General features: G+C 35.4%; 1 protein-coding gene across 1 annotated transcript in view; it reads left to right on the forward strand.

Annotated features, from left to right (window-relative positions):
• The first annotated feature begins 3,825 nt into the window (after positions 1-3,825).
• The window catches only part of SERPINI2 (serpin family I member 2), a 35,823-nt gene continuing 21,812 nt past the window's right edge, over positions 3,826-17,836 (forward strand). Inside the window, exons 1-5 of the mRNA XM_068982674.1 lie at positions 3,826-3,897; positions 6,288-6,542; positions 12,519-12,749; positions 14,172-14,366; positions 14,453-14,645. Coding sequence (XP_068838775.1) covers positions 6,296-6,542; positions 12,519-12,749; positions 14,172-14,366; positions 14,453-14,645 — 866 coding nt within the window. The 5' untranslated portion in view covers positions 3,826-3,897; positions 6,288-6,295. The remainder of the gene's footprint in view (positions 3,898-6,287; positions 6,543-12,518; positions 12,750-14,171; positions 14,367-14,452; positions 14,646-17,836) is intronic.

The following is a 17,836-nucleotide window of genomic DNA, read 5'->3' on the forward strand; positions in this document are numbered from 1 at the left end:
AATAATGAGAGCCAAGTATCTCACTGTTATAGAAGGTATTTATAGGACTTCCCTGGTGGCTCAGTGGATAAGAATCTGCCTGCCAATGCAGGGGACACTGGTTCAATCCCTGGTCTGGGACGATTCCACATGCCGCAGAGCAACTCAACCCCTGTGCCACAACTACTGAGCCCACACTCTAGAACCTGTGAGCTGCAACTGATGCTCTCATGTGCCACAGTTACTGAGGTCCCTGCATGTTTAGATCACATGCTCTGCAACGAGAGAAGCCACTGCAATGAGAAACCCAGGCGCTGCCAAGAAGAGTAGCCCCCACTCCGCTCACCGCAGCTAGAGGAAGTCCATGCAAAACAACGAAGACCAAGTCAGCCAAAATAATAATAATAAATAAAGGTATTTATAAAATTTGAAAGGAAGAAAACTAGAAAGAACCTTGAGATTTGGGCTTTGGATTATAGATATCTGTTTGAACTCATGATTTTAGCTAACTAGTTAGCTAGATAATAGAATGAAATTTTTAGGAATACTTCAAAATTGTGATTGCAGCTTACTTTCAAATGATTCACGAAGCACTAATTATAATGTTTATATACTTATATATGTAAAAACACATCACATGCATTTATCTACACATACACCCATATGTATATATATAAAAGGAGAATAGTGGAGGACACAGGAGCCTGGCGTGCCGCAGATCACTGTACCATAAAGCGTCGGACCCAATTTAGCAACCAAACAACAGCAACAATGAAAGGATAAAGAGAGAGAGGGAGAGAAAGATTAGGTATATAGATGGAGCACATATATGTGGTGAAATGTTAACGACTGGAGAAACAGAGAGAGGGGGATGGTAGTTCTTTGTATTATAACAGCAACTTTTCTGTAACTTTAAGGTTCAAACTAGTTGAAAAAATGAAAGTTTGCCTTAGTACAAAGGGCTCCTTGACATGTTAAAACAGAGGCTGAATAACTCTCACAGGGAGTTGGCAGAGAATTCTTGCACTGGTTGGGAGGTTTGATTGGATAATCCATCATTTCTAACTTAAAGCATATGATCTATGAATCATAGATTGGTGACAATACAGTGGAGTGAAATTTGAGCCTTATTTCCAGAAATGTAAGAGAATATTAAGATGTTAAAGAGATGTAACATGGGTGCCAAATACTTTGAGATGTTCCTTTTCCACATCCATCCATCCGTATATCTATCCAACCAATTATCGAAGGCATATATGCAAGGCACTGTTTTCCATACCAGCTTTATGCATATAAATAGAGTACACTTCTCCTGCCATCAGCTTTCTGGAGTGAAGGCACATAAAATGCCATGACTCTAAAGTGAAAATTGAGTGAATCTTCTAGTTTTTCTATTGTAGTTTGTAAATTCTTTTATTAGACATATTTTATACTGTTTTTAGCCCCGGAGGTGACTTTGTTTGAAGTGATGATTCTGAAGTAGCCTGGTTCATGTAGACAGAACTTCTCTCTGTAACCTACTATATGTTCATGGCACTATGCTGTGTGTGACCCTATTCCATCCTTAATTAATTCAGGGCCTTTTGTATAAAAGGAATTAAGAAGGGCTTTCTCACAAGTATATTTAATGAGAATAGAGCTTTTAAGAGTATGAAAGTCTCTTTTAATGATACTGTTTTTAATAATTTAGAACAAAAACACCAAAGGAAAAAATAAAAAGACATTCAGTTATTATGTCTTAATGTCTTATATCTTACAGAAACTAATTGTGCTAGGCAGGTAGCAGGGTCTCACCTATCAAATGTTAATAGAACTAAGACTTTATAAGTTGTTTCTGAAATTAATATTTAGGTTCAATTATTTAAGATCCATTTTTCTGCAGTGAAAGAACTTGTTACATTAAAATAGGATGTGCCATAATTTTCAATGGGCTGCTTTGTTTGTGCTGTATAGACTTACACTAAAAATAATTTAACCTATTCTTTTTACAGAACATTTCCCTCTTATCATTCACAATATACAGAGCAAACTGACAAAGAAAAGAATGCCTGAAATTAATCCATGCTTACATGGAAGTATTAGCTTATATGTCCTTTACCAATGAGAGCATTTGCTTGTGGGTTTTTAGTTTAGAATTAAATATAATTTTACTTAAAAAAGCTATAAAATGCTAAGAAAGATAATGAGATTGAACCTGCAACCCTTGCTACTCTTTTTTATACATATTAAAGTGTATTTTTTACAGCGGGAATAGTGATACTGCTCAAATTCATAGCAAATGCCCTGGCTTTCTCTAATGAATTTTTCTCTGATGATCTAGGGGCAAATAGAGTTATAGAAAAAGCAGATTTGTGAAAAATTTTAAAGATTTTCAGCAATATTTTATGGACAACTGTGGTATCTTTATTGTCTATTAAAAGAGCTTAAACCACGAAAGAGAAATTCATGACTGTTGTTTTTTACTCCCCAAGAGACAGGAAAATATACAATCTGCTTGAACTGCTCTATCATAAGGTTCTCACCGAACAACTTCATTAACTGATCTTACTAACACAGACTGTCTGTCTCTGTCATTGGAAGGAAAAGTAATGAGCTGTCCTTGGGTAAATCACATTGTAATCTGAGTAATGTACAGACATAATAATTTGGTAGCCAAGGGTATTTGTGATGGATATTTGCTGGTGTCACTGCATGGGTAGAAGAACATTGATTGAATGATAGTCTTAGGCATTCAGACTTATTTTTGAATTCACAGTAGAACAAGAGGGATGATAATGTTACTAAAATTAAGAATTTTAGTAAATTAAGAGATCATGTTCTTTGTTATCAGGCTTCTCAGTCCTGAGCTATTGCCCTGTTAGGACACTGAAAGAGGTTAACAGCATTCTTGCAGAAGTATTTTTTTTTTTTTTAAAGAATTTTAGAAAGGTATTTACATTCACTGTACTTCTTTCTCATAAGGTTATCAGAAATAATATTACATTTAGTGACCAATAGTGAATATTTGTTTAATTGAAACTAGATAAAATTTTCCTTTTCTGAGAGGCCTCTGATAAATAAACCAATATGTTTAATATCTGATTGCCATTGATGTGATTGATTTGAATTAGAAAAATGAGATCAAAGCCCATTCAATTATGTATACATTTTAATTAATAACCTGTTTGTAGAGAACATCATATCAGATTTTAAAACCATTTAAAAGTAACACCAATGTTTATTATCAAATTATTTATATTTAATAATATTATCTTGATAATTTGGTAAATCAGTAATCTTAATCTGGTCTTTTTGCTCAACATAAAGACTGTATTTCTTCAAGATTCACTCCTTTTCCTAAGGCTTCAAATGGGACTTGTATCCACAGGAAACTCTTCTGACTATTGTATAATTTGATGAATTGTTGAGTTCTCTGTAAACACAGCAGTAATTTGTCTCTGGATTTTGGATTTGATTTAGCTTTATTCTTTTCCTTATAGGCATTCTGAAATATTTATGATGGAATACACTGGTAATCTGATGTGAGAGTCCTATAAAAGACAAAAAGAATTAATTACTAGCAAATTTACAACCATTGGCACATTCTTCCACATTTTGTTTCTGCTTACTATGTGTGTGTGTGTTTGCTGCTCAATCGTGAAATAATGGATGAAATAATAATTCAAACTTAATGATTTAAAAAAATTGTATTGTTTTCTCCCTTGTTGCTTGCATATTTCATAATTGATTATTAACCTGGTCATGTTAGTCCTTCTGTACAAATGTGAACACCTGCTTTGGTTTTAGAGGAATTAATTGGGCAATGTTCAAGATAAATAGAGTTGGCCTTGTCTGATCAGGTGTTCTATGTACTAGTGTTTCCCAGCAGGCACATTTTAACTGTAACATTACAGTGAGTAATCAGAAGCCGATTTTGGGGTAAGTATCTCAAAATTAAATAGCTTTTGAATGAAGTATGTATGTAATAACTTTGACCATGAGTGTTAATAGAGTAGAGGAATGGTGTTTCAATTCATGTTGGTGCAGGTATAATTTAAATGTATCAAATTAACACATCGTTTTATTTTCCTATAAAGACTAAAATTTCCTTAAATTTTCACTATGAGTTTGAAGGTCAGATTCTTATAGAACTATTCATCAGGTTGCTTAGTTCACCAGTCCTTCACGTTTTCTGATGAGGTACAATCTGAAACCCAATAAGGTAAGTGAATTTTAAAATCATATTTTTTTTTCATGAGCTTGTAGTTTATTAAGTGCCTAAAATTTGTCTGGGAAAACAGATGCTCAGAGGATATATACTTTAATTATTAAGATTGTTAATAGGACAACTCCCAGATTCTGCTACTAAGGAAAAATTGTATCCTTCATAATATTGTTTATTACTCTAATATACACCAAGTACTTAAATATGTGCCAAATAAATTGCCAGTTTATGACTTAAAAATATTAGTAACATTTTGATGACTTACATATCTACAAACTGATATTTCAGTCAGAAATCTTATAAGATAATGAGCATATTAGAAAATGATACACAGAAATTATTTATTTTGTATATAAAACTTCTTTTACACTCTGGCTTTTACTATTATTGTTGTACTACCAGTCACAAGCTGAAATACTGATTTAATTCTCAATAAGGCATTTGCTTGATAGCATATATTTATATTTGCAGTTTGTTAACATGTTATTTTCTAAAAACTGTTTAGCTTGCATTCTGAGGGTTTTTTCCTTTGCAAGTTGTATATCTAAGCAAATAGAGTTTAACTACACATTTCAGAAAAGAAATGGAAATATCTAGATAATGACTTTATAGCTTAGTTTTGGGAAATAATTGACTATTAGTATCTTTATGTATGGAGCTTCTCTGGTGGCTCAAATGGTAAAAAATCCACCTGCAATGCAGGAGACCTGGGTTTGATGCTCAATGTAGGAGACCCAGGCTTGATCTCTGGGTCAGAAAGATCCCCTGGGGGAGGGCATGGTGACCCACTCCAGTATTCTTGCCTGGAAAATTCCATGGACAGAGAAGCCTGATGGGCTACAGTCCATGGGGTCAGAAGAGTCGGACATGATTTGGTGACTAAACCACCACCATGACCGTCTTTATGTATAATGGTAATTCTTAGTGACTCAACCATTTAGGGGTCATGGAAGCCTTCCTAATAGTCTGCAGAACACTAGAAATATAGTTCTTCATTTTTTAAATATAAGACTAATAAAACATTATTCCAGAGGTTTTCATTTTTTCCTGCAATAGAGAGTTACTTCCCGAGAGGGTTAAACTAGGAGTTACTTAAAGCTACTAAAATACATTATTTGTAAAGTAAAAATTAATGTTACTTAAATTTAAAATAGTTTAAAAATTAATTTAAAATTTCATTTAAAAAACTTAAAATTTCAAGTACTTCAGAGTCAGTATTCTCCTGGAGTCTGCAGCAATATGGCAAAAATCATTCTACTCCAGATGTAATGAGATGGTTGGGTTGCCTGCAATTTTTGTGGAGAGCGTTTTAATAGGGTGTCATTAGTGTTGTGAATTGGTTACAGTTTTCAGTTGCAACTTTCTTATATTTTTTAATTTATTTGTTAAATTATTCTTTGATTTTTTAAAATGTTTTCTTATGTTGTTGCTCTACTGTTTGTATTTGATTGCAATTTTGTTTCTTTATAATTTTTTTCTGAGCTTTTTTTATTTGTACTTCCCTTGGAAAAGTGTGAGGTGGGTGTGGGAGTTCTTTCATCCTACAGTAGCAGGATTCTATAACGTGTGAGACTTGTTACTCTAAGAAGTTAGCCAGATTACTCAACTGGTTTAGAATACTTTAACTTCCTAATGTTATATGTTCAAAACCACACTGGAATGTATTCAGTTTTTATTCCTTTTCTCCTTTTGTTTTTTTACCTGTTTTAGAATCATCTGGACAGAAGTTTCCCTTGATATCAGAGTCACAAGTGTCTCATTTAAAACCATGGGAAAAGATGCAAAAAAGTATCCTATAGCTATTCAGAGATAGCATTGCTGTTGATAATGTTCCAGAATTATAATTTCTCCTTTAAGTAAAAAAAAAAAACTGCAATACATTCTATACTGCTTGTTGAATGCATGTAAAAAATGCTAATAGCATATGACCCATTTCTCCTAATAGATGATGCTTAGTCTGAAAATTTGCATTAAAATAATTTCATGGTAGTTTGTTCCAATAAGGTGGAAAGTTCTAATAGGTAGAAATCTCTCTGTTGAACTTACTATGATAAACTCTGATTATTTTAAAAAACTAATAAATTTTGAATTAATGAATGCACAGAGGTCAAAATGGATAAGATCCTGCTGTGGAGTCTTCTATTGACTTTTTCTGGAAGTCAAGGCTCAAGCCCCTTGGCTCAAAGAAATACCGAATTTGCAGTGGATCTTTATCAAGCTGTTGGTTTATCTCATAAGAACAACATCATAATTTCACCTCTTGGAGCAACTTTGGCCCTTGGAATGGTACAACTGGGAGCAAAAGGAAAAGCACAGCAGCAGATAAGACAGACTTTAAAACTTCAGGACACCTCAACGGGTAAAAGTCTTCCACGTGATTGTTTACACTGGATAAGATCTGGGCAAATTTATTTTTAAACTATTAGAGAAGCTAAGGGTATACAACTTTAGTAAATTTTGAAAGTTATGAAAAGTATAAAATTATAATAATATGGAAAATTTTAAATGCAAATAATTATCAATCTAAGCAATTGTATTGTTTCTTAAGGAAAATATTACTAAAATAATTTATAAAAAATTGATTCTATATACATAAAAATTGTGACTATGTCTGTATATTTTCTTCTGGCCTGTTTTGGCCAGTTTTCATTGATATCATGGTGTGTGTGCGTGTGTGTGTGTATGAGTGGGTATACATCCATATATATATATACATATATTCTTCCACTAGCACTTCCTGTGTTTTGATTGTTTTTTTTTTTCATATCATGCAATTGCTTCAGAGTATATTTTTAATTGCTGCATTTTATTGTCTCTAGTGGAAACATCATTGCATATTTACCTAATCCTTCCTCATTAAATAGTTTCCAGTACTTCTTTTATAAAAATGCTTCAGTAACCAACCTCACCCAGAAATCTTTGTGTGTCTCTCATTATTCTGTAGGCTTTTAAAAGATAGCTTTTTAATTGAAATTTAACTTTTTCACTTATATGAGACCAAGGAAAAGGATTTATTTATACAGTTTCAAAGCTTATTTAATAGCTTCTAAATATTTTTAAAAGAATCACTTACATGAGTCATCAGAGACCCTTTTGTGTACGAGCAGTTGTTATCTAGTCTCTCAATGGCCTACGTGAGATACTGGGGAGATGCTTTAGTGCCGTTATCCCACCTTAAGGTGTGGCTGTCCATCTCCCTAGCTATCTTGTGCTTCCAAGTTCTTCAATGATTTGAATTATAAACTTTTATATCACTGTCAGATATATATCCTAAATATTAGAGGCAATATACAGATTTTTTATTTGGGTATTTAATTACTGTAACTGTAACTAATTTCAGTATGTCTGCCCTAGCATAGAATAGTTATTGTTGTTTAGTTGCTAAGTTGCGTCTGACTCTTTTCCACCCCATGGACTGTAGCCCACCGGATTCCTCTCTGTCCATGGAATTCTCCAGGCAGGAAGATTGGAGTGGGTTGCCATTTCCTTCTCCAGGGGATCTTTCCAGCCGCGTCTCCTGCATTGCAGGCAGGTTCTTTTTGCTGAGCCACCAGGGAAGCCCAGCATAGAGTAGTTACATTTAGGAAACTGTTCTCCTGAAGAAACAATTTGCAAAGTTCTATTTGCTTCATTTTAAAGGCAATTTTACATAGAAAAGAAACTGGTGATAGTGAAGTTGCTTGACAGAGTTCTCCTTTGTGGATAAGGTAAAATGAAGTCACTGTATTCCAGATCAAGTCTTCATTGTCTGCGTTAATTTCAGTAAATCCCACGACACAGTCCCAGAAACATTTATATCACATGATATTGCTTTGAAAAGTAATAGAACATTCATGAAAATATGTAAAGTTGATTCCATGATAAACTAGCAAAATTAGAGCCTTTGAAACTTAAATTACTTTAAATGAATCCATCTTATAGAGGAACATGGGAGTCTTAACTCTGGATTGTGAACATAATAATAACAATGCTAAAACTATCAAATATATATAGTGTACCAGTCACTGTTTTATGTACTCAGTATACTTTATTTTATTTACTCTTCACAATTACTCTGTGAGCCAGACATAAACCTGCTATACAGATGAGGACACCAAGGCAAAGAAAGGTTTAGTAACTTGCCCAGAACTAATTCCAAAAATGATTCACTGAGGGTTATAGATCATAAGAGCAACAATGAAAATTTTAATATTTTCTTTGAAAGAGTATATATGCATAATTAAACATTAACTTTGTAACATACATAACAAAATCTACCAAATTTGTTATCTCTTGTTGTTGTAGTAGCTGTTCAGTTACTCAGTTCATGTCTGACTCTTTGCAACCCCATGGACTGCAGCATGCCAGGCTTCCAAGTCATTCACCATCTCCTGGAGCTTGCTCAAACTCATGTCCATCGAGTTGGTGATGCCATCCAACCATCTTATCCTCTGTCATCCCCTTCTCCTTCTGCCTTCAATCTTTCCCAGCATCAGGGTCTTTTTTAATGAGTTGGCTCTTTACATCAGGTGCCCAAAGTGTTGGACCTTCAGCTTCAGCATCAGTCCTTTCAATGAATATTCAGGGTTGGTTTTCTTTAGAATTGACTGATCGGATCTCCTTGCTGCTATCTCATACTTTGTTAAAGGAGAGAGAGGTGCAGATGGTGGATAAGTGCAAAAAGAAAAGGAAGACCAACCAAAAAGGGAGAAAATATAAATATTAAACTCTGGAAAATTTTTAGAAAGAAGTTAAGAAGGAGAGAAGCAAGAAAAAAGTGCAGGAAGATGAAAAGAAAGAGATGCAAAATGATTTCAGGGTAAAGCAAAGGGTGCAACAGATGAGAAGATGGTGCCTGGCAGGGCCATACTAGAACTCAGGGCAAAAAGAAAAATCAATAATTATGATTTTGCCTTTACTTTAAATGTTTATGTTTTGTTCATCATGGATTTCTTTGTGTTAATATTGATATTTAAAATACATTTCAGTAAAATATCGTTTATCCTGATTACTGAATTTGTTGCCATCTCCTTAAACTTTATGCCATAATGAGGGTCTCATTGACCCATCTTGGTCCTGGCCCTGCCTTCAGTTCCCTCTGATTGTCAAATGGTGCTATCTGTTGAATCAGGCTATATTTACCTTCCTTGCTATCAACCTGGTTCATAACCTGCTTATTCTGCAGATGGGCTTAAAGCTCCTGGCATTCTACCCACACTGGGGCTCTCAGTGTCCTCACTTACTCTTCTTTCCCCATTGCTAAAACAATCTGTTCAAAATTTACCTTCTCCTTTTTACTAAGCATCTGATAATACTCCATTTTGCTTTGCTTCTATTAAAGCTGCTTATTAATTGAAGACTAACTTAAAGGTGTTTCTTTATTCTAAGCAGTTTATGAAAAGAGACCTGCCATGAACTCCTGGGTTAGTTATGTGTCCAAATGACCCTGTGATGGGGCACCTTTCAAGCTATCTTATCTCTCTGGATTTTAGATTCTTCATTATAAAATGAGTTTGGATTAGATGATTTCCATGGGCTTCCCTCCACTCCAGTACTCTTGCCTGGAAAATCCCATGGATGGAGGAGCCTGGTGGGCTGCAGTCCATGGGGTCGCTAAGAGTCAGACACTACTGAGCGACTTCACTTTCACTTTCCACTTTCATGCATTGGAGAAGGAAATGGCAACCCACTCCAGCGTTCTTGCCTGGAGAATCCCAGGGATGGCGGAGCCTGGTGGGCTGCCGTCTATGGGGTTGCACAGAGTCGGACATGACTGAAGTGACGCAGCAGCAGCAGCAGCAGCAGCAGCATGGGCTTCCCTGGTGGCTCAGGGGGTAAAGAATCCACCTGCAATGTGGGAGACTTGGGTTTGATCCCTGGGTTGGGAAGATACCCTTGAGGAGGGCATGGCAACCACTCCAGTATTCTTGCCTGGAGAATTTCCATGGACAGAGGAGCCTGGGGGCTCTACAGTTCGTTGGGCCACAAAGAGTCAGACATGACTGAGTGAGTAAGCACTGCATGGCACACATGGACCTTTTAGCTAAAACCATGTATAATCCTATGACTGCCTTTGTTTTCATCTTTGGATCTCTCACATTGTACACACAGTTGGCCTTAAGGGTTTCAATAGCAGGAGAAGTAAATGTGTACTAAAATTTAGAACTTTTTTGGAGGTCTGGTACAACCAAACCAAAAGTCACATTCACCCCATGACCTGTGGGATTTCCATGGCTCTATTTTAGGAAATGAAACAAACTTACTGCTTATTAGGAGCCATGTATATGTATTCTTTTTGATCTATGCTAAAAGAAGCTATTAATCTGTAAATTAAATTTATAAGGCAGATAACTTTATATTCTCCAAACTTGTGCTATTGGTAATATTTTTTCATTAACTTCTGAGTCCAGCAATTTATCAAAGAGCAGCTGACTGTCATACAGTCTTAGACCTAAAGTACATGACATAAATTTATTTGCTCTGACAAATGAGTTGGAACTATTTTTTTTCCTCCTCTCATTCTTTCTCCCAATCCTTTAAAGATGTTCATAAATTATGAACTTCTGAAAATTGGTTTCAAAGTTTGCCATTTTATTCCTGACTTTAATTAATTCTTTTGGAGAAGCTCTCATGTCTTCACTCAGAAAGTCATCTTGGTAACTTTTCAGCTATTGAGATAATATTTCAGCTTCCAATAGCAAGAAGTGATTGCATCTGAAATAATTGTATAAATAAGTAAAATAGATTAACATTCTTCATTATGTAAGGAATTCCAGGGTTGTAAAGAATCACTGATATTCTTCAGATCCAATCATATGGAAGAAAATTTTTGTATCTAAAATTGTTTATGTCTGTGTCTATAGCCCCATGAATGGAGAATCATGGAGTTTGAAATGTAATGCAATATACCTTCCGAGTCTGTTCTGTGGTTATGTAGGCTGAATTTGCACAAGAGAACTTTCCCAGATGGCTCAATAGGGTTTGACCCCTGGGTTGGGAAGATCCCCTGAAGTAGAAAATAGCAACCCACTCCAGTATTCTTGCCTGGAAAATTCCATGGACAAAGAAGCCTGGAGGGCTACAGTCCCTGGGGTCACAAAAGAGTTGGACGCAACTGAGCCAGAACAAAAGGACAAGTGGGGACAGAAATGTGGCCTTCACTCAGCTGGACAAAATATGAGGTAATGGGGATGCTATGCCCCCGCAAGCACCCAGTGAGAGCACAACTTATTTGCACAAAGATGTCCTATGGGCTACTAGCTCTCTGATATTAATACAATGTTTACACACACATGTACACATCTAATTTCCAGTAGACACCTCATAGCAAGTTCCTCTCAGTCTTTTATTCTTTGTTCATTGGACATTTCCCAATGATGAACCGTTTGTGTTTTCTTCAATAGAGATAAATTGCATGCAATCAAATTTTAAGTTGTGAAAGTGGTATTTTCAGTATTTAACTCAAAATAAACAAAGGCTCTGAAGACCTGTGGATTTGAAATACAGTTCCCAGATTTAATGATTGAGTTCCAAAATTAAGCCAGAAGGAAATATAAAATATTGGTGCCCTCTGGTAATAAACTGGAAGACACTGAGCAGCAATCAGAGCTGAATTCTTTCATAGCACACACCTTCCTGACAACACTGTAGTCAGAATGACCCAATGATAAATAAGTATAGGCCAACAGTGATTCTTAGCTGACTCTATCAGATGCATTTGGCTAGTGGTTATAGTTGGAATGGTTAAATATTTTTATTGTTCACATAGACAACCAAAGAATAGAGACTTATGAACCTGGAGAAATAGGCAATTCTGATCCTTAGCATTTCTAGAGATGATTACAGCAGTTACCTCATAAATTTCAAAACTTGGATAGGCACAGTTCCTCATAAAAGAGCAATTCTTCCTTAAACTGAAATAAAAGTAGTATTGAAAATGATTGCTCATCACTGTCCTAGCCCTCATCAACATTCATTAGTATTCCTCTTTCAAAATATCTCATGTTATGCATAGGATGAGATTCTAAAGATACCTGTCCAACAACTAAGAATGAGCTAAATTTGACTATAAAGAGGGAGTTTCTTTCAACCTTTTTGAATGCATATTCTCATTTTTGACAAATTTCAAATTTACATGGACAATTTTTTTCCTGTAGGAGAGCTGGTTTCTCTACAAAATGCATATTCCACAAGAGATAAATGCTTAAAATATTTATACTAACTTAGAAAATGTCGTTAGTTGTACCTTAGGCTGCTAAAAAATGGTGATATGAATCAGAGTGCTTAGAAGTAAAGCCGAGAAGCTGTTGTTTTTATGTTGTTCAGCATGTCAGTATACATTATAATTATTTTTCAGGAGAAGAATTTTCTAAGCTGAAGTCATTTTTCTCTGCCATCTCAGAGAAAAAACAAGAATTTACATTTAATCTTGCCAATGCCCTCTACCTTCAAGAAGGATTCACTGTGAAAGAACAGTATCTCCATGGAAACAAGGAATTTTTTCAGAGTGCCATAAAGCTGGTGGATTTTCAGAATGCAAAGGCTTGTGCAGAGACAATAAGTAACTGGGTAGAAAGCAAAACAGATGGTAAAGTTTCCCATTTCCATAAAGTCATTATTTGCCATTGTATTCATGGTTTTTAATATACTAAAGTAAAGAATGATTGAATATTTTCCTATTAAATTATGGCTCAGAGGGATCAGTTCCTCTATTTTGCTTCCCTGTTATTCAAATTAACACTGAATTGTAGAATGGAGAGAAATTGTAAGCAGCTTTGAAAAGTATACAGATTTTTTTTTGGACAGGTAACCTGATTGAGAATTCTTACTGGAAGAATTTTAATAGTAATCTTTTATTAAAGTGTGTTTTTTTAAGTATGACAGCAGGAATAATATCTTTGGCCAGATAAGACTTAAATCTATCAATCTCAGATGCTTTCTTTCCCACATACACTGTAAATAATTAACACATATTAGTTGGATGTGTTAATGTTTCATAATAAACATTGATAGTTCTATCATAGAGTTGTAATCTAAACTTTTAAGTATAAGCTAGCAGAGATTCCAAAGGCACTACTGAGAGACATAGTAGAACACAAGTTTAAGCTCATACAGATCTGAGTTCAAATCCTGACAAGTTCTAAGCCATTCCCCATTTAAAATGAGGATACTATTATAATGTTTCAGGATTATTGAAAGATTAAAAAGAATGTGTGTGAAGAGACCAGTATATATCAGGCCCTCAATTAATAGCAACTTGTCTCTTCGTTCATTCATTCTGCTATTTAAGCCGAAAAAATCTGTGATGTGTAAGATGAGACTCTGTTTTATATGGGGAGCCTCCGACGGAGAAGCATAAGTTGAAAATGTGAGATGGGTATTGTGAGCACTGTTCACAGGCAAGTACTATTTACTGGGATACACATTAAGAGCATCTGTAGACAGCTCCATGGCACCTGATTATGCTGTTGACTCATAGCTTTGAAATACTCATTAGACATAAAAATCAGAGACTGATTTTTTAGAAGAGGAACATCACATTAGCAACTCCATTCTTATCCTTTCTGAATGGTCAATGGCTACAGATGCAACAGCAGAGAATTTGAGTGGACCACTAATTTATTAATTCTGATTGACTTGCTGAAGAATTTGAAATAGAGTTTGAAAAATAACAACAGATATGAAGAGATACTTGATTTTGTTCTTTCTCTCTGAAAAGCAATTTACACAAATGATTTCACCAAAGAGCAGCCATTGCTAGGTCTGTCTAAATTTATCTAAGATAATTCCGTATCTCCTGTTTCCTAATGAAGTCCTGTTTGTACCTGTTTCTTTGTGAATATTTAATAAATCTCCTCCTTAACTCCTCAAAAATAGCCAAGTTTGAATGATAAAACACCCTATTTTTAATTGATTAGCAAGATAAATTTTTGTTTTAATTTAATTTAAAGCAGTTTTTTGAATCACTGTTGCATGTTTCTTTCTGCCTCTTGCTCTATTCTCTCCCCAGGAAAAATTAAAGACATGTTTTCAGGGGAAGAATTTGGTCCTCTGACTCGGCTTGTTCTGGTGAATGCTATTTATTTCAAAGGGGATTGGAAACAGAAATTCAACAAAGAAGACACACAACTGATGAATTTCACTCTGAAAGATGGCACAGCAGTCAAAATTCCAATGATGAAAGCTCTTCTGAGAACGAAATACGGTAATATGAAAAAAAAAAAATCACACTCTAAAGGACAACTTTGGGAATTGCTAAGTATATTAATATTTTATTTTTCTCTGTTTCAGGTTATTTTTCTGAATCCTCCATAAACTACCAGGTTTTGGAATTACCTTATAAAGGTGATGAGTTTAGTTTAATTATCATACTTCCTGCAGAACACGTGAACATAGAAGAAATGGGAAAGCTAATTACTGCTCCTCAAATCCTGCAATGGTTCTCTGAGATGCAAGAACAGGAAGTGGAAATAAGCCTTCCTAGGTTGGTAATGTCATTTTATCACTCTAGTTCTTATGTTTTCACTTATAGACGGATTTCAATAGCTGGCCGAAAGGTAATTAATGTTTAAAAAGTCTATTGACAAAAATAAAATGAAAAACCCGTTAGGAATTGTTACTCTACTTTATGGATACAAAGCAGGTCTGAACATTGCCAGCACTGTTTTGCCATGAGGAGGATAGAATTTAAGTACTCAATATTCTCTGAAAGGAATGAAGAAATATATCTTCAAAACAATGCTGGGATTAAAAAGAAATATTACTCTTTTTATTATACAAAATTATTTTTCTCTAACATTTTTTTCTCTGGTTGAAATTTAAAATATTTTATCTTCTCTTGTGTTTAAGGAAAATAAAATTCCCAAGACACTTGTGATATTATACAGTTAAAAAATATGTGGTTACCTTTGATAGAGGGTGCTCTCTATTCAGTTCAGTTCAGTTCAGTGGCTCAGTTGTTTCTGACTCTTTGAGACCCCATGGACTGCAGCATGCCAGGCTTCCCTGTCCATCACCAACCCCTGGAGCTTACTCAAACTCATGTCCATTGAGTCGGTGATTCCATCCAACCATCTCATCCTCTGTCATTCCCTTCTCCTCTTGCCTTCAATCTTTCCCAGCAGCAGGGTCTTTTCCAGTGAGTCAGTTCTTCGCATCAGGTGGCCAAAGTATTGGAGTTTCAGCATCAACATCAGTCCTTCCAATGTATATTCAGGGTTGATTTTCTATAGGATTGACTGGTTGGATCTCCTTGCAGTCCAAGGGACGCTCAAGAGTCTTTTCCAACACCACAGTTTAAAGGCATCAATTCTTCAGCACTCAGCTTTCTTTACAGTCCAACTCTCACATCCATACATGACTACTGGAAAAATCATAGCTTTGACTAGATGGACCTTTGGTGGCAAAGTAATTGGTCATAACTTTTCTTCCAAGGATCAAGCTTTTTTTAAGTTTCATGACTGCAGTCACCATCTGCAGTGATTTTGGAGTCCAAGAAAATAAAATATCTCACTGTTTCCATTGTTTCCCCATCTATTTACCAAGAAGTGATGGGACCAGATGTCATGATCTCAGTTTTCTGAGTGCTGAGTTTTAAGCCAACTTTTTCACTCTCCTCTTTCACTTTCATCAAGAGGCTCTTTTGTTCTTCTTCACTTTCTGCCATAAGGGTGGTGTCATCTGCATATCTGAGGTTATTGATATTTCTCCCAGCAATCTTGATTCCAGCTTGTGCTTCATCCAGCTCAGCACTTCTCATGATGTACTCTGCATATAAGTTAATTAAGCACAGTGACAATATACAGCCTTGACATACTCCTTTCCCGATTTGGAACCACTCTGTTTTTCCACGTCCAGTTCTAAATGTTACTTCTTGACTTGCATACAGATTTCTCAGGAGGCAGGTCAGGTGGTCTGGTATTCCCATCTCTTTCAGAATTTTCCACAGTTTGTTGTGATCCACACAGTCGAAGGTTTTGGTGTAGTCAATAAAGCAGAAGTATATGTTTTTCTGGAACTTTTGCTTTTTCAATGATCCAGCGGATGTTGGCAATTTGATCTCTGGTTCCTCTGCCTTTTCTGAATCCAGCTTGAACATCTGGAATTTCACAGTTCATGTACTGTTGAAGCCTGGTTTGGAGAATTTTGAGCATTGCTTTGCTAGTATGTGAGATGAGTGAAATTGTGCAGCAGTTTGAACATTCTTTGGCATTGTGCTTCTTTGGGATTGGAAGGAAAACTGACCTTTTCCAGTCCTGTGGCCACTGCTGAGTTTTCCAAATTTGCTAGCATACTGAATGCAGCACTTTCACAGCATCATCTTTTAGGATTTGAAATAGCTCAACTGGATTCCATCACCTCCTCTAGCTTTGTTTGTAGTGATGCTTCTTAAGGCCCACTTGACTTTACTCCAGGATGTCTGGCTCTACATGAGTGATCACACCATCATGGTTATCTGGGTCATGAAGATCTTTTCTGTATAGTTCTGTTTATTGTTGTGACCTCTTTTTAATATCTTCTGCTTCTGTAGGTCCGTCCATTCCATTTGTCCTTTATTCTGTCATATTCCTTTCCCAATTTGGAACCACTCTGTTTTTCCATGTCCAGTACTAACTGTTCCCTTGGTATCTATAATTTCATTGAAGAGATCACTAGTCTTTCCCATTCTATTATTTTCCTCTGTTTCTTTTCATTGATCACTGAGGAAGGCTTTCTTATCTCTCCTTACTATTCTTTGGAACTCTGCCTTCAAATGGGTATATCTTTCCTTTTCTCCCTTGCCTTTAGCTTTTCTTCTTTTCTCAGCTATTTGTAAGGCCTCCTCAGAGAACCATTTTGCCTTTTTGCTTTTATTTTCTTGGGGATGGTCTTGATCACCACCTCCTGTACAATGTCATGAATCTCCATCCATAGTTCATCAGGCACTCTGTCTATCAGATGTAATGCATGAATATGTCACTTCCACTGTATAATCATAAGGGATTTGATTTAGGTCATATCTGAATGGCCTAATGGTTTTCCTTTCTTTTTTAAATTTAAGTCTGAATTTGGAAATAAGGAATTCATGATCTGAGCCACATTTGGCTCCTGGTCTTGTTTTTGCTGACTATATAGAGCTGTATAGACTGTATCGAAAGTGTATAGACTCTATACACTGTTTAGACTGTATAGAGGGTATATATATATATATATATATATATATATACACACACACATATATGTATAGACTGTAGAGAGGGTGCTCTAACAGTCATTAAATTATAAGTAGGATCCTAGGATAATATTTATTATTGAGGTACTTATATATATATATTTAAAACTTCTCATTTTTATACAATTTAAAGATTACTTTCCATTTATAGTTATTACAAAATATTGGGTTCATTTTGGATACAAAATGGACATCACAAAGTCATATCTCAAGAAGCCATCATTATAAACACTAACTTCTTGATATCATGCTTCTGGGAGACAGGAGAAATTTCAAAGCAAAAGATGTGTCTAAATAACTCTCAACCTGAACTTTTAAAAGGAGAGATGTCTAATAGATTATTTTCTGTCCTGTCATTCCTAAATTTTTCTTCACACTTATCAGGGCCTGCGTGGTCTGTGCCCCATTTTCCTGGCTCTCTGTCTCTCCACCTGCTTGACTTTTCTTTCTGTTTGCACTTGGCT

The sequence above is a fragment of the Capricornis sumatraensis genome, chromosome 1, assembly GCF_032405125.1.
Source record: "Capricornis sumatraensis isolate serow.1 chromosome 1, serow.2, whole genome shotgun sequence".
NCBI classification, from domain to species: domain Eukaryota; kingdom Metazoa; phylum Chordata; class Mammalia; order Artiodactyla; family Bovidae; genus Capricornis; species Capricornis sumatraensis.